Here is a 19,931-nt window from a genome sequence, read left to right as displayed (position 1 = left end):
GGCTGTCCTGGAACTCACTCTGTAGACCAGGCTGGCCTCCATCTCAGAAATCTGCCTGCCTCTGCCTCTGAAGTGTTGGGATTAAAGGTGTGTGCCACCACTGGCCAGCATGTACCTGCTTTTTAATTAAGCACTTGGTTTGTGTCAGGACTGGTAATCTGATCACTCACAAGCCTTTCTTGGAGGTTCTGATAAAAAAAACTTGTGATAGGACACCTCCCTGGCAAGGTGAAGGCTTGAGTGAAATGGGCACTTCTGAGAAACTTAAGAGTCTTTATCATTGTTTTTTCTTCCATATGGGCATGTGATATTTCCAAATTATCTGGAAGGATAATTTTAAATAGTTTATTTTGATGTTGAACTGTCTTGTAACTTTGTATTTGTAGAGTCACATATGGAGATTTAATTGGTGTTTTTCTAAATTGATCAAGCAATTTGCCAGTTGCTTTATAGGCATTTGGGAATATTCCTTAGTGTTAAATAAAAAAAAGTTTCATAAACTTTTCTTCATATTATGTACTGACTGCAGTTTCTGATAGAGCACAATCAGGAAAGGCAACACTTTGGTTCTGTGCTCTTGTTAATGATTCTTTGCTCAGATGGAGTTGGAGATGTTCCTGAGCCTGTTGGCTCAAGGACCACACTTTGAGTAGCAGGGTTTAGAGACGTATAGCAGATGTTTTCTATAAAGGCATAAATAGTAAATACTTTAGTTTTTGGCAGGCCACATACGGTCCTTGTTACATGTTTTTCTTTTTTGTTTCTGGAGTTTGTTTTTCAATTCTTAAAAAAAAAAAAATCTAGAGCTCATTCTTAATTATGGAGCTGTGTAAAAACATGGTGTGGTCAGCAGATTGCTGGTCACTGCGTGTCTCTGAGAAAGCGCATGCATTTAGTCGTTCCTAGAAACAGGAACTGGGAAAGGAATGCTCGTGACTCTTCAGCATGTTAGAGGAGCGCATGACTCTTGGGATTTTTTTTGACCTAACTTATTACTAAGGTAAATTATTGCTGATGGTTTGAAAATTTTGGTTTTTTTTAAACAGATCTTTAAAATTTTAACAGTCATAATTTATACACAGTAAAATTCACCCTTTAGTTTCAGTATTATAAACACTTGCATACAATTATATTCTATCAAAGATAAAGCCACATGCTAAAGTTGTAAGAACAGATTTTAATAAGTGATACCTTGCAGTAGGAAAAAGATTAGCACTCATTGAACTATGATTTGTACAAGAGTGGGCGTCTGTCCTGTAAGGAAACTGAGAGGGGAGGAAGAGGAAAAGCGAAGAAGTACGGTTTGGGAAAGTGTTTCCTTTATAAGCATAATTATGTATTAATAAAAACCTACAGTAATGGAGTGGAGGCTCAGTTGTGAGAGCCTTTGCTGCTTATGCAGAGGAACAGAATTTCTTTCCCAGCACCAATGTTTGGTGACTCAGAATTGCCTGTAATTCTAGTTCGAAGGGATCTAATGTCCTCTTCTGGACTCCTTGAACACAGGTGCTTACTAGAAGTAATAAGTGAGTTGAACCAGATCCCAGGTTATAAGATTGGATACAAAGCAGGTAGAGGGCTGGTGAGGTTGGGTCAAGGTGCCTGCTATACACATCTGATGCCCAGACTGACACTTGGAACTCATGTAAAGATAGAAGGAGAGAAACAACTTAACCAAATTGTCCTGTGACCTATACTGTGCACTTGTGTTGTGGCACATGTGCATCTATCCCTCATTTTACACATGCATACATACAGTTAGCAAGGGACAGTTGAAAATTAAAATGTTAAAACAGTATAATTTATAATAAAACATGGAATGCTTATAAATGTATAAATGTAACTATGAAACATGCAGCAGATCCTCTCTGCAGAAGAGGAGCTTAAGAAGTCAAAGAAGACCTAAATAAACTAATAAACTAAGAGGTACTCTGGGTTGGTGGATTGGAAGATGCAGTAATCAAGGTAATGTGGTCATTCTTCCATGCTGATTAGCACTTTCATTCTTAACCAGACACCCAGCATAATTTTTTTTTTTTTTGGTTTTGCGAGACGGGGTTTCTCTGTATAGCTCTGGCTATCCTGGAACTCAGTCTGTAGACCAGGCTGGCCTCGAACTCAGAAATTTGCCTGCCTCTGCCTCCCAAGTGCTGGGATCAAAAGCGTGCGCCACCACCGCCCAGTGGCACCCAGCATAATTTAATTTAGAAATTGACAAGCTATTCTAATACTGGTTAAGAAACTCAGAGATGAAGTTGCCAGTTCATCCCACTTGATTCTGATGCTGTTAGAAGCAGGGTGATTTCATTGTTGCACAGAGGAACACAGGAACAAAGCAAAAGTATCTCAGCCAGGTGGGTGTTGTGAGATCCAGTCCACAGGTAAGCACATGGGGACTTTAGAAAGTTCTAACTCAGGCTGAGCCCCCCAGTGACTGCAGTCTAACCGCATAGGCTCACAATGATGGGGTATAATGCTAGGTCGTTAGACTTTATTTTAATTAGCATGTCTATTAAGCAGAATAATAATAGTAGGTTCTCTTTTAGAGTCTATCTCTCTAGCCACAGGTTCTTGGTCTGATAATGGTACTAAGTGTGAATTTCGTTTTGTGGAGAGAGCCCTAGGTCCCAGTAGAAAGTGGTTGGTTTCTCCCATAATGTTTGTGCCACAGTTGCCAGATGTATTGTCTTGTTAGTCATAACAGGCTGTTGTCATAGTCCCCAGGGTTATACCTGGGTGACACTGATTATGTTTCTCCTCTGGTAGCATGCCCAGTACCTTCGCTTCTGTGAGAGCTAGCCAGTAGGGATTAAGTTCCCAGGTGAGTTCAGCCTAGTTCTTCCACGTTCTATGACTTGAGTGTGTGGTGTCTTCAGGAGTAAGAGTCTCACCATCCAGGTCTGGAAGGTAACCAGGATCTGGCAATAGCCTATAATGTTTGGAGGTCTTTAGGGACCTCACTGGTCAACAACGTCAGAGGAAGTAACCCATTCCGGGACAAGGCTTTCTCCTTTGGTAGCCAGTGCTGTCTGGTGTGGTAGTGGCATCGCTGCTCTGTTACAAGGTAACTCCACTTTGACCCTTTTAATGTCTGTGTAGAGATGAGTCGTAGGAACTTCTGCTGTTGTAGGTTTCCATGTGACTTGTTAGCCGGCCCATTTCCCTCTTCTACCCAGCCTCCTCTTTCTCACTGCAGTTAGTCCTCTCCTATCCCATAATTCCCCTTTAAAGATTTCATTTATTTATTTTTATATGTATGAGTGTTTTGCCTGGATGTCAGATCCCTGTGACTGGACTTATAGATAGCTGTGAGCTGCTCTGAGGGTGCTGGGAGTGGAAGCCACGTCCTCTTTAAGAGCAGGTAGCTAGCACTCCTAACCCTGTGCTCTCCTTCCCCTTTAACCAGTGTATTCTACTTCTCTCGAGTGCCTTTCACCATGGGCCTGTAATAATTTCCTGATTGCTGTGAGTGTTCAAAATGAAATACATATCTAAATATTCAAACCTGTCTGTCTGTCTTTTTTTAAAGAACGGGGTCTCCGTGTAGCACAAGCTGCCTCAACTTGTTATCCTTCAGCTTTAGCTTGTGACTGCTTGGATTACAGGGCATCAACACACCTGCTTCGGTTGCTCTTTGAGTAATGCAGTTTTGTTGTTGATGCCTTGTAAGAATCGGTTCCTTACAAAATACTATTTTTTTGTGTTGGGTGTTTTGCCTGTGTGTATGTTTGTGCAACGTGTGCACATTTGCTGCCTGGTCATGGTTCCTGGTGCCCAGTGCCCAGGGCCCTGGGATTGGGGCTACAGAAGCTTGTGAGCCAGCATCTAAATTCTGGGAATTGAATGCAGATCTTCTGAAGAACAGCCAGTGCTTTTAAATGGTAAGCCATTTCTCCAGGTCCAAGAAATTAGTCTCTTCCTTGACTGGACTTATTCAGGAATGGGCACATTTCATATAGTTATTAAAAAAAACACTCATTTTTATGACCTTCTCCATACTTTTTGTGTAGCCAAAGGTAGTTACCAGATATCAGAGCAGCACAACGTCAAGGAGACTATAGTAAGTTGTATGTGTTTTGGGTAATTGAAACATTGCCATTTGACTGTATTTTCTATAAAGACAAAATTTAAAGAGTAGTTATCACACCAGCTTCGTTAGCAAAGACAAACTAGACTATATTGGATGAATTACAAACTAAAATCTCTCTCTATAAGGAATTAGTTACTAAAAAAATCTTAAACGGTTCCAGGAGAAATTTGAGATTTTTTTTTTTAGCCCTAAATATTTTAAGTCAAATTTTAAGTGGTGAAGTTTTTTTGTTTTTGTTTTTGTTTTTTTCTATTTTCGAGATAGGGTTTCTCTGTGTATCCCTGGCTGTCCTGGAACTTACTCTGTAGATCAGGCTGGCCTCGAACTCAGAAATCTGCCTGCCTCTGCTTCCCAAGTGCTGGAATCAAAGGCGTGTGCCACCACCACCCGGCAGTGGTGAAGTTTTAAAGTTCCCATTCTCAGACATTCCAAAGAAATGGAAAGCAGTTGTGTTGGCAGGGATTTTGTTCTTTGGTACGGTATGTGGATTTACAGAGCTTTTGGGCCACCTGAGGCATTTGGAGTCAGCTGGTTAATCAATTCAGCCCATTAATATCACCACTATAAGACCAGAGCATGACAGATAAACAGGTGTGGAGAAAAATCACATTCTGCTTTACTGGCTCAAAGCCTTGTCTGAATATGTTAGAATTCTGTGGGAACTTCTTTCCTTCTAGTTTTATTTTAAGATAGAATCTTGCTTGTAAATACAGGTATAGACCACCATATTTATCTGCTTGTCTGGAACTAACTCTTGTCTGTCTGTCTGTGTGTGTCTGTGTGCACTTGCATGCATGAGGAGGTCAGTCCTCACTTTCCATGTGTTGAGATGGGGCCTCTTGTTGTACACAGCTACATATACATGGCCCCCAAGCTTCTAGTGATTTTCCTGTCTCTGGTTCTCATTTTCTGGTAGGGATGTGCTGGGATTACGGAAGTGTGCCCTGCTGCATCTGGCTTTTATATGGGTAGTTAGGCTTATATGGCAAGTGCTCTACCCACTGAGTCATCTTTCTAGCCTCTGTTGAAACTTAATGGAATTTCATTCAGCCATAAAGAAAAATAAAAGTATGAAATTTGAAGAAAAGTAGATGTATCTGGAAGTTATTAAGTGAGGTAACACAGACTCAGAAAGATAAGGAACCGTATATGTTCTGTCTCATATAGATCTTAGCTTTTAATGTGTGTTCGTGCATGTATGTGGGTGTGAGTGTGGGAAGAGGATCAACAAAAACAAGTTCTATATGAAAAACCATAATGAAACATAGTACTTTGTATTCTAAGAAAAATAATTCAAAAAGAATACATTGATTCCTGGCTCCAGCTCAGGACAAAATTAAATCGGAATATCTGGTGGAAGAGTCCAGGTCAGTGCTGTTTTTAGTAAGTTGCCAAGGATGAGAATTCGTGTGCAGGCACTTACTTGCTGTAGCTGTTTGTTATTTTATGTGTTAGGAGGCAGGGAGTAAAACATGCTAAAGAGAGCTTACTCATAAACATTTTAGTTTTTAAGTATCCAAGAATTAAAGTGGCTATCTCATAGCTGTACTGCAGCTTTCCAAAATGCGGCTGCGTACTAGCTTTGTGGTGATGAGTGTGTGGGTCATGCCGGCTGCTCATGGGTTTCTCAGCTCCGTTGTCCCCTGATTATGGTGATGCAAGTGTCATGTTAGTGCTAGCTTGCTCTTTTGATCTGTCCTTTGCCCCCTCATTACTTTTCATCAAGATACTATCTTGGTACCTACACAGCAAGGGAAGTCAGGTTGCCATTGGCTGACAGTGCTGCTGCTGGCCATGATTGTGGGAAGAACTGTGTGGCATGAAAGTTCCCTTTGTTAGAAGCAGGAAACTCTAAAGGGATTGTTGGGATGGCTTTGGGTTTAATTAAGAGTGTGTGTTAGCATTCATAGTTTTAATAAAAAGGAATTTTTTTTTAGTTTAGTCACGAAAAGATTGTAGGTTAAAAAAAAGCTGTTAGGTTACTTATAGAATTCCCTAAACAATAGAACTTGGCTTGGATTCTCTATTTAAGAACACTGCTACAGATCACACCCAGGTGTTGGCTCTTCGCAGGCAGTACTGTTAGCAGAATGTCCACCTCTGTTGGCACTCTGATGACACATAGCCCTAAAACTCCTGTAGATCCTCTTTAGAAAGTGGATTAAAGAAGGATTAGTGAGTGCAGGTCACCTACAGCCTCACACTTCACACACAGAGTGAGGTGCTGGGGTGCTTTCTGCTCTGTCCTTCTCTCGGCCTCTGCCACCTCCTTGTCACACTTCATTTTCCTTTCTGTTTTTGAAATAAAGTCTGTTTGTCGAAGGCTGGCCTGGAATGTGCTGTTTGACTTAGGCTCACCTCCAGCTCCAGGCCCTTGAGCCTCAGCCTAAATTCAGATGTTTGCCATCACAATCAGAAGTTGAGTTCATCTCTCTGATTGGCAGTGACTGACTCGGTCCTGTGCACTGATTGCAGGGGAGGATTGGAAAGCAAATATCTGGTGTTCTGTTTCTGTTCTTTCAAGATGTGGATCTACCTCATAAAATGAAGGATTAACTACAGGGAAGTAGTTTAGTTGCTGGCTGGTTCCTCCCTGTCCAGTGTCAAGTATCTCTGACAACATTTTGTGAGTGAAAAGGAATGCTCCTGGGGTTTGTGCATGGCTTTGCTACAGCTGGAATCTTGCTTGTGTTTTTTCCCTGTCTGATATTGGAAGGATGATTGAGATATAATAGTGAATATAAAAGGAGATGACACAATTAAACAAACTTGTAAATAAGTCAGGTCTTAAGAACAATCAACTTGGTCCCTTCATTTTATTAAGACGTTAAGGAAAAATTAAAGCAGGTCAGGATCTGGCTACTACTTACACAGGTGACAAAATCAAAGCTTAGATAGTTTAAAAAACTTACCAAAGTTAGATTAGTAGCAGGTCTATTACATAGATTAGGATGCGCGTGTTACCTTTATTTGTGTGAATTTAAGATTAGGCTGGGTGGAAAGATTGTGAGAGCCAGTGGCAGTGGATGGCTTAAAGGTACTTTCTCTGAAGACACTGAAGGCAGCTGCACACACGAGCACACAGGAGTGTGACAGCATGCATAGGTTATGCCCCACCCCCAAAAAGCTCAAGCCAGCCAGACAGAGATGCCAGGATGGTGAGGTTGTAGTGTAAGCTTGTGTAAGCTTGTGATGCCTGCATTTAGTTCCTACAATAGCTCCTTCATGCATTCTGTTTTAAATTGTGATTATTTATTGTGGAGTGACTAGCATGGTAGGACATTACTGTTATAGATGCAACCCTTGGATTGTTAATGTGCTTGCTAGCATTTTAAGTTAGGAGATGATAAGATGGTATATGGTAGAATGTAGAAGTAAGGAACTATATTATGTCTTTTGGGAATATTTAATCATTATGTTTAGTGTAGGGTCAGGGAGAAACGGCCCAAGATACTGCCTAGCGCTTTTGGCTGAGCTGGGCTTCTGTCTTTGTGAATGGAGTACCGCAAGAAGTCACCAGTGAGAGGAAGACATTTGTTACTGTTGTCATGAGGATTTAAGGCCTGAAACAGTGAGAGGTGGTTCTGGAAAGGTGGGCTCTGTTTAAGTGAGTGTTTCTGTTGCTCAGCTGTCCACAGTTTCCCTATTCTCCCATCATTTTCATATGGAAATTAGAGTGGATCCCTAAGTGATATCTGTCTGTGGGTTTATTCTCTAAGTGGAATTAGCTGCTGTGCTCATGTGTATAAAATGCAAGTCAGCCAAATTCATTAATGTTTCTCAGCGTCTTGAGAAGACAAGTTGGGGCTAGAGAGATGTCTCGGTAGTTTGGATTCTCAGAAGCCATGTAAAGCTGAAGTGGCCAAGTAGCCTAGTGTGCTCAGCAGTGGAGGAGAGACCCTGTTTAAACCTCATGGAAATTTACCCCTCTCCCCGTTAAAAAACCAAGTTCACACCGGGCGGTGGTGGTGCACGCCTTTAACCCCAGCACTTGGGAGGCAGAGGCAGGCGGATTTCTGAGTTTGAGGCCAGCCTGGTCTACAGAATGAGTTCCAGGACAGCCAGGGCTACACAGAGAAAACCCTGTCTCGAAAAACAAAAAACAAAAAAAAAAAAAAAATCAAGTTTAGGCATCTGAGTTCCGAGACAGTTTTGTTGATGATTTGACCACTTTGTCCTTATCTCAGCCCTTTTGTTTTAGGCTGTAGTGATAACAGAATCTATGCTCTGGAGTTCCTGTGTATACATATTTGTTCCCCAATGTGGTCCCTCTTCCTGGAATGTTTTTTCCTCTGAGGCTCAACCCAGGTGGTGGGACTTCAACTGCCTTTCTGAAATATATAAAGGAGAAGAACTCTAGAATCCAGAATAACATTAAGATCTTTACTGAAAGTGTGGCATTTGATTATAAATTAGCATGTCAAATTGGTAATGATATCCTGCCACAAACTCTCAAATTCATTGTGAATCTCTACTCACCTTTTCTGCCAACCCATTCTTTAAATGTTACTTTTTTTTTGGGGTAAATCTTTCAGATAGAAACTATTGTATAATCAATAGATTGTTAAGAATTGCCATGTAGGGGGTGCTGGGTTAAGAGCACATATATTCTTGCTGAAGATCCAAGTTTGGTTTCCAGCACCCATGTCAGGTGGGTCACGGCTTCCTGTAACTCCAGGTCCAGGGGATTAGAGGGTCTGGCCCTCCATGGGCACCACATACAGTGCCTACACATAGATGTGCACACAGACCCCTCAAAATAAAATATTAAGAGAATCATCATGTGGGGAGACATAAACTTCAGAAAATGGAATACTTCGGTTACTTCAAGAAGTGAAAAACATTTACTTTTCTACCTTTTCTTATTCAGAAAAGTCTAGAAAACTTAAATGTGTGAGAAAACTGCAAAAAAGGTAGTATGTTGAGGGAAGTGGCCACATCATAGTAAGGTGACCTGTGCATGTGTGGAAGCCAAAGACTCCGGCGGGAAACCAGCGGACCAGAGCTAGATGATGCGAAGGACCTTGCCCAGGCAGGAACCCAGTGGAGAGCTACTACTCCCTGGAGTGAGAAAGAGCCCTGTGCTAGGAGGGCTTCTGAGTGGTTGCTCAGGGTCACTGTAGGAGGTGGCAAATCTTCTGTTCATTAGGCCACACTGTCTTTCCTGGTAACTGAAAATGACAACTCCTGTTAGCATGTCTTCCACAGTAGTAGGCAGATCCCCTCTCTTACAGCTGTGTTGATTCTGGGACATACTGATGCCTCCCTTCTTTAACGCATTGTTTCCACCCAGAGGCTTAGCCAAACCATAGGACATGCTGCTGTTTCTTTGCTTTCTTTCATCAGCACCCTCTTACTTTTTTCTCAGAAGATCAACTTTGGTCTTCCGTACTATAAATTAGTTTAAATAGAATTGCAACCACTTTTCTCTGTGTTCACAGTATGTTTTTGATACTTATGTTCAGTGATATTATAAAGGATTCTTAGAATCTTCAGAGGATTTGACCATGTAATTTTCAGTCTTGTGGCTTGAATTTAGTTCACAAAGTGGTCGTGGGTCTCTTACTCTTTCCTGTACGGCATAATCGCAGCATCCCTCGTGGCCTTGTTGGGTCTGCTCCTTGGGAGAAGAAGTTCTATAACATGCTGCCTCCCACCCACTGCCTTTCATAGTTCCCGCTAACTGACCGAATGCCATCAGGTTTGGAGCATTCCCATCATCTGCAGAGGAACTTGCTCTCACTGCCTCAGCAGCTGCTGGCTCCTTTATTTGTGTATTTGATTTTAATCGACTGTTAATTTGGATGGAATAAGACAGCATGTTTTGTCTAGCTTCTTCTTCTTTTTGATACTATTTTTGAAGACTTATCACATACTCCTCCATGTAGTTTCTTCCCATTGATGAATATTATTCTGTTGTATGAAGGTAGGAAATTTTATTTTTATCATTTCATCTATTAATGAAAGATTTGTAAGTTTCTATTTTTTTCTTGTTATTAGTAATATTGATACAAATGTCTGTACATGAACATAGTATTTCTTATCTCTTGGGTAGAGAGAAATTGCTGGGTTATCTGACAAGTCCAGGTTAACCAAAACAAAACAAAACAAAAAACAAATAAAACCAATTAAACCCAGAACTGAATTGTGTTTTATTGAAGTGGCCACACTACTTTATATTACCTCCTCACCACATAGTTCCCAAAACTTAAAGTATTATGGTTATTCTTGTTTTCAAGCTGGATTAACTGTTTGAATATCTGATGAAATGACTGTCAGAGTCCATCCCTACCCCTTTTTAGCAGCCCTGGGCTTTACACTTAAGACTTAAGTGCTCGGAAGGTGCTCTGCCACTGAGCTAGACATCCTTGGCTCCTACTTAAAGTGTTATTGATTGCCTTCATATTGATTTGTAAAAATCTATTATGTATTCTGAGTAAAATTCTTTATCATGTTGATGAGTTCAAATATCTTTTTACCTAGCTTATTACTTGCTATAGTTCGGATATAAAGGGTTCTTTAAAAGGCTCATGTGTTGAAGGTTTGGTCACTGATGTTACAGTGTTCAGAGTTGACCAACTCATAACAGCTATGACATAATGAATTGATCCATTAAAACAATGTGGTGGTGGAAGGTGGAGAGGTAGGAGATTCAAGGAAGCAGTCTGGAACAACAGAATTTATAATAACTGATTTTAATTTTTATGTCAGCTGGAATAATCGACCTAACTTATGTTTGGTGTGTGTATCAAAGTATAAGCATAACAGAACAAACAGAGTACAAGCCTAGTAGCCAGGTCAGTAATCCCAGTATATGTGAGGTGGAAGCTAGAGAATTAATTAGGTGTTTAAGGTCATCCCTAGCTACAAAGTTAGCTTGGGGTCAGCCTGCATGAGACAGTCTCAAAGAAAAGTACAAGCAGAAAGAAAGAACCTAGTGTGGTGGTGCATGCCTGCCTGTGATGTCAGCAGGAATTACACCATGATTTTGAGTATATAGTCTCTGTTGCGGTGAGCACAAGGCAAGCACGGTCACATTGGAGACCACATCGTAATCATTTAAACACTGTAGAAATAAAATCAAACACAAACCTGCATATAAAAGTGAAAACACAAGCAGCTTGATTTTAGCTGCACATTCCTTAGATAATGATGCTCAAAATGCTGTCCATAGATGACAACACTAGCAGTATAAAGGAAATGAAAGCAGCCATGTAAATTAAGACTGCAGAAGCACTGCTCTGTGCTCCTTTAAACCTTCGCAGTCTTCTCACTTCTGCCAGGCTCCAGTAGCTAGCGAGCGGTATGACTGAGCACCCAAGTGAATTTTATTGACTTTCCTTGTTTGGAAATATAGCATGGAACAATGCTTATTTCGCAGACTTGTTGGAAGTGATACCTGTGAGCCAGGTGTTTCCAACCATCGTTTCTTTGATTGGCCACTGAAGCAAGAGTGACAGTGCCAGGAGATGCAGGCACAGGCAATTCACTGTTATCACTCCATACCTGAATTCTATATGGGTTTTAGCATATTTATTGGCTGTCTCATACTTAAACATTTATTGTGTGTGTATGGGGTATAAAAATGCTGTAGTCCTCGTGAGGTTCAGAGACAGTTTATGGCAGTTAGTCTCCTGCCATGTGGGTTCTGGGGCTAAAATTCAGGTTGTCACACTTGGTCTCAAATACCTTTACCTGATGAGTCATCTTCCTAGCCTGAATGCCCCTTTCTTTAAAGGTCATAGTACCTGTGTTAGCTTTCAAAAGATGTGCTGTTAATTGATGCATAGCACAGTTTTCTTTTATATCAGGGAAAATATTAGTAGTGTCTCTCAATTTGAGCTCTTTTATGTGTGATTTTTATTGAGGCTAGGCATTCTATGTAGCTGGGAAGGAGAGGGGTGTAAAACTACATAAACCATGTCTTGCTTTTTCCAGTACCGCACAGTGAGAGGTTTATCATGCCAGTTCTATCTCTTATTGATGCTGCCGCCATAGACAGCTTGTTTTTAGTATTATAGTATTGCCCTCCAGACTTACTGTAGTGAGAGTTGTCATCTCTTTGTTATTAATAAGTAATATGTGGGTTATATGCTGGGACAATGGAAATGCCCTTTTTTCAGATAAACTTTGATCTCTGTCTTTTGCATTTCTTGTGTTACTTGTCTGACTCATTCCTTTATTGGTTTCAAGTATTAGATTATTAAATTTTGGCAAAAATGTCTAGGGTTTGTTTTCAGTTTCTTGTTTCTGAGAGAGTTTTATTTAATAGCAATAATTAAAAAATATTTTGTGGTTATTTATGTCATGGCTTTAATTTTTCTTTTTTAATGATTTTTAGGTTCATGTACTGGACAGACTGGGGAGAAGTGCCAAAGATAGAACGTGCTGGAATGGATGGGTCAAGTCGCTTTGTTATAATAAACACTGAAATTTACTGGCCAAATGGACTGACTCTGGATTATGAGGAGCGGAAGCTTTATTGGGCAGATGCAAAACTTAATTTCATCCATAAATCAAACCTGGATGGAACAAATCGGTAAGATTGCCTTGTAAAATTTTATGTATATGTTTGCATGAGTGTATGTGCACATGTGTGCCTGTGGGTTTGGAGGCCAGAAGATGGGATCCCTCAGAACAAGAGTCACAGCCATTTATAGGACACTTCTCTTTTACATGATTCTGGGATCTGGGCTCCATTTAATGTGAATGCACAACAAGTGCTCCTAATTGCTGAGCACCTCCAGCCCTGCCATGCTTTTTATATCAACCAAAGCAAACCGCTGGCCTTGATTGTTTGTTTTTAAGAACTTAGTGTATATTTTTTTGTCAAAGGGAATTGGAATAGGCTTTTAATTTGGTCCTTTAAAGACTCCTTCCGTGTTTCCTGAGCTGGTAAAGCGCTTGCTGTGCAAACATGAGGACCAGTGTTCAGATCCTTCTGTCCCCACAGAAAGTAGGTGTGCCACTGCAGTCCTGGAATCCTAGGTCTGCGAAGCAGAAACAGGATGACCCTAGGGGCTTCCTGGCAAGCCAATCCAGCCAATCAAAAAGGAGGGTCACACACACGCACGCACGCACGCACGCACGCACGCACGCACGCACGCACGCACGCACGCACGCACACGGCTGCATGCCCCAGCATACATATACAAATGTGCTCAGCCTTCCTACCCGTATGCAGTTAGATTTCTCATGTGTTGTCACAGTGTTTTGAACATGCAGATTTAGTGAGGCTCTGTTTAAAGAGAGAGCCAAGCTGTCTGTCCGGATGCACACCTTTAATCCCAGCACTTAGGACACAGAGGCAGTTAGATCGCTGCGAATTTGAGGCCACCAGGGAGGTAGTGGTGTGGCATCACTGTCTGTGCAGGGGTGAGCAGAGAGGTGACATGGTATCTCGTAGGACTTAAAAGTAGGGCTCCAGAGCAGCCTCAGGCCTGAGGGACAGTGACACTGAGCTCAAGGTCAGCCTGCTCTACAGAGTGAGTGCCAGGACTGCCAGGGCTACACAGAGAAGCCCTGCCTTGAGCCCCTCAAAAAGACTGACAGGAAATATGGAACATTAGTGGCTACTCACTCCAATATCCAGCAAGGGTCACATCCGCAGAAAGGACAGGTGGAGTTAGCAGTTTAACCCCAGTTTAAATAACTCTTTGAAAACGGTGATGTCAGACCTTTTACTCAAGCTAGGGTACCACACTTAATAGAATGCATAGGAGAACTGACTCACAACTGCATAGGAGGGGACAGTGGAACAGGGAGAAATGACGAGAAGGAAAGAATTTCCTAGAAGTGTGAACGGCAGTGCAGGCACAGCTAGTGTTTTCAGAACCCAAGCTGTCATAGTTCTGAGCATCACAGGAACAAGAGGCCTGCATTTGTTTGTGAAGTTAGAACTACCTTAAATATCTTAAATGCTTTCTTCTTATAAGTTTAGGGAAAATAATTTGACAAAGGAGAATCAGAAAAGTATCAGATGAAATGCCATTTAAAGTTAATGCAAAGGAAAAATTCATACAAATAAAGTATTCCAGAAAACTTCACCACAGAAGGCGGCAAACCGCTTTTAAATATGGCCAAAAGTCAATGAGAATTATAACTTGTGAAGGAAAGTGTAACATTAGAAAAGTTCTGAAATAAGATTATTTTAAAATTTAGAAAAAAATATAAATAAAAGAAAAATCACTTTAGTAAAAAACAAATAAGCAAAAAACAAAAACAAAATACCAACCAAACAACAAAACCTACCTTAGATGATCAATGGCATACGAGTGAGTAACAGAAAGTTTGGTAGAAGTTAAAAGGAGGAAAAATGTAACTTTTTGATAGGATATCTCAGAAACAGACTTTCAGAGTGTTTCAGTGACACTGTGACATTCAGTAAGAGAACTACAGGAAGATGTTTCAAAAAAGTAAAATAAAAAAAGCAAAAAAATTCTGCAACTGAAATGAACAATTCCTGAGATGAAAAATTCACTAGGGAATTTAAAGGCAAATTTGACCAAAAGGCAACCAAACCAAAACAAAACAAAACTGGAAGCTTGAGACAGCAGAAGGGATATTATCAGATCTGCAGGTTAGAAGGAACAAAGACTGAAGTGTGAATGGCAGTGCAGACACCAAACAGGGCAGGGGCAGAGAGAGTGGGAATGCGCCCGTGGGACAGGGACAGAGAGAGTGGGAATGCGCCCATGGGACAGGGACAGGGACAGAGAGAGTGGGAATGCGCCCGTGGGACAGGGACAGAGAGAATGGGAATGCGCCCGTGGGACAGGGACAGGGACAGAGGGAGTGGGAATGCGCCCGTGGGACAGGGACAGAGACAGAGAGAGTGGGAATGCGCCTGTGGGACAGGGACAGGGACAGAGAGAATGGGAATGCGCCCGTGGGACAGGGACAGGGACAGAGAGAGTGGGAATGCGCCCGTGGCTGAGAGCCCCAGGCTTTGTAGAAAGGCAGACAAGTGCTTGAGCAGCCAGGGAGTCTGCAAGAGATTATAATCAAATTCAGGAAAGCCAAAGGTATAATGTTACAAGTAAAAGAGAGGTGACTTGATATATAGATGAGGGAACTTCAGTTAGAAAATAGGGAAAATCCCTAAACTATGTAAAAGGTGAAAAATGCTAAAAAGCAAAAGAAAACAAACAAACAAACAAACAAAAAACAAGGAACAAGCAAAAAACCGACTAAACAAACAAACCAAACCAAAACAAAAAACCCCAAAACCGTAGCGTCTTGTGTCCATCAAAACTGCAAAAGCGAGTAAGAAAGTGAAACAGCTGCAGATAACCAAAAGCTGGGAGGATCTTTCCAAATAACAGTTTTTGTTTAGGAAACAAACCATTAGGTACAACAGACTGGGAGGCCCAGTCTAGATATCCCTGTTAGGGCTCAGGGATTAGGATGGAGTAATGCTCTGTGCTCTTGTCATTGCATGGACACTCTGTACTGTTTGGTTTGGTGTTGCTGTTGCCATCAGAGAGTCTCACTTTCTGTCTGTGACCTCTCAAGCACTACATGCCTTGGTGGTTTCTCATTCTTACTTAACTCTTTCCTCTTCCTGCTGCAGACTCTGATTTAGCCTTACCCGGTTTACCAATTATAATTTCAAATCGCATTGGTTTATACATTAATCTATTTTGTCTCACCTATTTTAAAAACAAAAACCAGTTTTTTCATTTACTGATAATTGATTGCTTGTATTGGTATATATATTTACAAATTTGTATGATATACAAATATATGTAATAAAAAGATTAGAAAAATAACCTTTATATTTTTATGTTTCTAAATTTTTTTATAGAGAACAAATATGTATTCCTTTTATAACCAGGAGGAAAATAATAACTCAAGTACCCGAGTTTGCTACATTTGATGCTGTTGTGTATTTCCTCTCATTTTCCTACAGATTTACTAACTTTCCTTACTTCTGACCAACCAATAATCATTTTGGGCTCAATGGATAGCTTAGATTTTTCTCATGTGGCCCAATTAGATAATTATTTTGAAACATTCTCTCAATTAAAAAATTCCTAATTTTGATTATTGTCCTCATGATGGTTGGCATGGGAGGCGTATGCCGTGATTGACATGTAGAGGTCAGAGGGTAACTTTAGTAGTCAGATGTCTCGTTGCTCCACGTGGGCCCCAGTGATCAGGTGCTGACAGCCAGGGCCCTCATCTGCTCAGCCACCTTGATGGCCCTCATTCTGTCGGTTTTAATAATGGTTTACTCATTGGTTTTGTTATTGGGTAGTAAGTCTTTTTCTTTTTTTGATTTTAATGTAAGATTTCATCATTGGACATATGACTTAGGAATGTTTTCTGTCACTACAAGCTTACTCTTCATTTTTTTAATGGCATATTTTGAAACAAATATTAAAGTTTTCATTATGTATAATTTGTGCAATTTATCAGTTTTTACTCTTATTAAATTGCTTTTGGTGCTTCTAGGAATCTTCACCTGGTGCAAAGTGATAAATACTTTTCCTCTATCAGAGAAACTTCCAAGAGTTATATTAGTTTAATTCTTACATTTAGATCAGATGTATGGTTAGTTTTGATTTTGTGTGTGTGTGTTTATGTATAGGTTAGCTCTTAAACTCTTTTTTAAAATGTGTCCCTGATAGAATTTTAAATGTATACTATAAAAAGTAATTCAGTGCTGCCTATCTGTGTATTACGATATAATTATTTTACTTAACATGCTGGGGATTGAGTCTAGGGTCTCACTGTATAGTAAGAGGCTGGAGACTGAAGCCAGGGCCTCCTGCCTGCTAGGCATGCATGCTATACCCCTCAACTCTATATCCTTAGCCCTCATGTTATTACTTATAGTTAAAGAACTTTAATATTTCTATGTGTGCGTTGATCAGAGGACAATTTTGGGAATCAGTTCTATCTTTTTACTTTTATGTCAGTCAAGGAGACCAAACTCGGGGTGTCAGGCTTGGCCTAGGAAGGACCTTTAGCCATTGAGTTACATTGGTGACAGTCCCTCTTTATTTTCTTTATTTTTATAATGCTGGAGATTGAACCAAGGACCTTACATATGTGAGGCAAATACTTTTATTTCTAGCCATTACTTTTAGTAACAAAATTAAAACGTTTATTTTTCATTGCTTATATGCAGAAATATAAATTACTTTTGTTTATGAATCATTTATCTTAGATCTTGTTGAATTTACTTGGTTTGGGAAGATTGGCAAAAAACATCTCAGTGTATTCTGTGTACAGAATCATGTCATCTGTGAATAATGCAGTACTGCTTCCCCTTGTTGACTGGGTGTGGTCTTCTGATTGATTTCATTGCCTATGTCCTGTGATACAGTCAGACTAGAAGACATCCATCTTCTCTTGCTTTTCTGGGACCAGCATTTATTGCCAGATTACCATAGTGGAATGTTAAGTGTAGATTTTGTTGTAAAGTACTTTTATCAGGTTAAAGAAGTTTTCTTTACTCCTGGTTTATTGACTTAATTTTAAGTCATAGATGATTATGGATCCTGCCTATTTACTTTACATTTATAGAAATAACTTTTTAAATAAACATTGTTAATTGCACTAATTGTTTCTTTAAATTGTTGAACCTAGCTTGTATTTCTAAGATAAACTCTACTTAATGGTGGCTTATAATTCTTTCTAGATGCTGTTCTGTTGAGGATTTTTATGACCTTATCCATGAAGAATATTAGTATTTAGTTTTTTTTCTGATATCTTTGTGATTTTGTTACTAATTTAGAACCAGCTTCTAAGAGTGAGCAATGTCTTCTTTCCTCTTATGTCCTCACAGAGTGTGTTCCTTTGTTAGCTTGTTGCTTGTTGTAAATGTGTCTGGTAGATTTAGTCTGTGATGTTGTCTGGGCCTGGCTGTTTCTTCTTAGGGATACTTTAAGTGACAGGTTTGTGTGTGCAGCTCTGCTGTCCTCCTCCATCAATCTGTTTTAGTAATTGGTTTCTTTTTAGGAAGGTTTCCATTTCCTATAAGTTGACGAATTTGTTGGAACAGAGTTGTTTATGGTTGCTCCTTATAATTCCCTGTTCTGATTTCTATAAGTGTGGGAATGATGCTCCGTGAGTGTGGGAATGGTGCTCCCCTTATAGTCATGGCTTTTTTTTTTTTCAGTTAGTTTCACATTTTCTGCCTTTTCTTTTTTTCTTTTTTGCCTTTGCCTACTATAGCTAATTAGTTGCAGTTTTGTTAATCTTTTCAAGGAGTCAGCTTTTTGTTATTGATCTATCTTCTCTGTTTCATTGATTTCTCCCCTGATGTTTTTATTGTCTTTCCGCGCTTATTTCTGCACTAGCCTGCTCTTCCTTTTCTAGTTTCTTCAGGTTGAGGCAGGTTGAAGAGAGAGGGATTTGCCACTCGTCTCCTAATAGAGGCATTTACCTCACTTAACCGCCGTGGTGGATACTCATAATTTTTTATGCATTGTATTTGTATTTTGTTTTAGCTCAATATTTTACTTACCTTGTGATCTCTTCTTTGAATGATTGCTTTTTTGTTTGTTTTTCATATTTTGAGCTGGTTCTCATTATGCAGGCTTCAGATTTGGAGTAACGTTTCTGCCTTAGCCCCTAGAGTGCTATAATTATAGATATGAGACATTGTACATTGTGACACTCTGCTTATTTAGAAGAATATGAGGAAGAAGTTAGACAATGAAAAGTTGAAAAATAAATTTAATTTCTTGGCTCTTTATCCATTTTTATTTCTTTTGTAAACAGATTTGTTTATTTTCTGAGTGAGTGTTTTGCCTGAATGTGTGTGTGTACCTTGTGTGTACTTGTTTCCTGTGGACCTGGATTGTTGTGAGCCACTGTGAGGTTCTAGACAGTGAACCAGGACCTTTTTAGAGCAGTGAGTCTTCCTAACTGATGAGCTGTCTCCAGTCCGGGGTTTTAGTTTCTACAGTATAACTTTGTTTAATACTTTTTATAGCTTTAGTATTTATTGGTAAGTATTTATTGGTGAGACTGGTAAGGCAGGTCTCACCACATAGTTCCAGCTGGCTCACAGTTCTCTTTTCCTGTAATATTGGTAGTATAAACCTGTCACTGGGCAAAACATGCATTAGTATGTATGCATGTATTTTAGGGCTGGAGATTGAATACAGGTCCTATGTTAGCAAGGAATATTAACAAGCATTGCATTTCTGAGCCAGGCCCCTGAGATTTCAGCTTTTTGATGAGCTGGCATGTGGAGTTTGGATATAGCACAGTGGTAGAGAGCTCTGGCTTCACATACGCAAGGCCCTGAATTCAGTTCTCAGGACTTCAGGAAAACAAAAGGCAGACGTGCCCGTGGCCCAACCTTCCAAATATGCCCTGTGTACTGAGAACATGTGTCTCTTTGGAGTGTTCTATAGATGATATAAGTTAACACACGGCACAAGTGCTCAGGTGTTCTAGAGAATGGAGTGCTAGGCGCCACTTCACTCTTCCTTTCCATACTGTCAGTGCTCAGGTTGTTTGTAGCTGTGTGTTCTTGGCATTTGATCCTTTCCCACAAAATGTCTGTGTCCGGTGCTTTATCATCTTTCTTGCTTAGTGTGTTCTGTTTGCACTGCTCCATTTCTGGTACAGTCAGTATTTGTGGAACTTTTACTTTTAACCTTTTGGTGTCTTGTGTCTAAAGTATATTTCTTATGGAGAGCTTGTATTTAACTGTTAGGGGCTTTATAATACGTGTGTCACAGTGTTCCTCTTACCCAGCTAGCTCCCAAATAATTGAGACTGGAATATTATTTATTTAACATGCTTTAAAGGCACAACACCTGAGCAGTATTACTCTATTTTGATCCTCTAAACTAATCTAGATGCTCCCCCCCCCCCC

The 19,931-nt window shown here is 40.2% G+C and overlaps 1 protein-coding gene across 1 annotated transcript in view; it reads left to right on the top strand.

The window, feature by feature from the left end:
* The window catches only part of Lrp6 (LDL receptor related protein 6), a 128,520-nt gene that overhangs the window by 31,777 nt on the left and 76,812 nt on the right, over positions 1–19,931 (top strand). The window contains exon 3 of the mRNA XM_031383631.1: positions 12,432–12,629. Within this exon, the coding sequence (XP_031239491.1) occupies positions 12,432–12,629 (198 nt within the window). The remainder of the gene's footprint in view (positions 1–12,431; positions 12,630–19,931) is intronic.

This window comes from Mastomys coucha, unplaced genomic scaffold (assembly GCF_008632895.1).
Source record: "Mastomys coucha isolate ucsf_1 unplaced genomic scaffold, UCSF_Mcou_1 pScaffold20, whole genome shotgun sequence".
Taxonomy (NCBI): Eukaryota; Metazoa; Chordata; class Mammalia; order Rodentia; family Muridae; genus Mastomys; species Mastomys coucha.
Note: the sequence above shows the minus strand (reverse complement) of the source record. Positions and strands in the feature narration are given on the sequence as shown.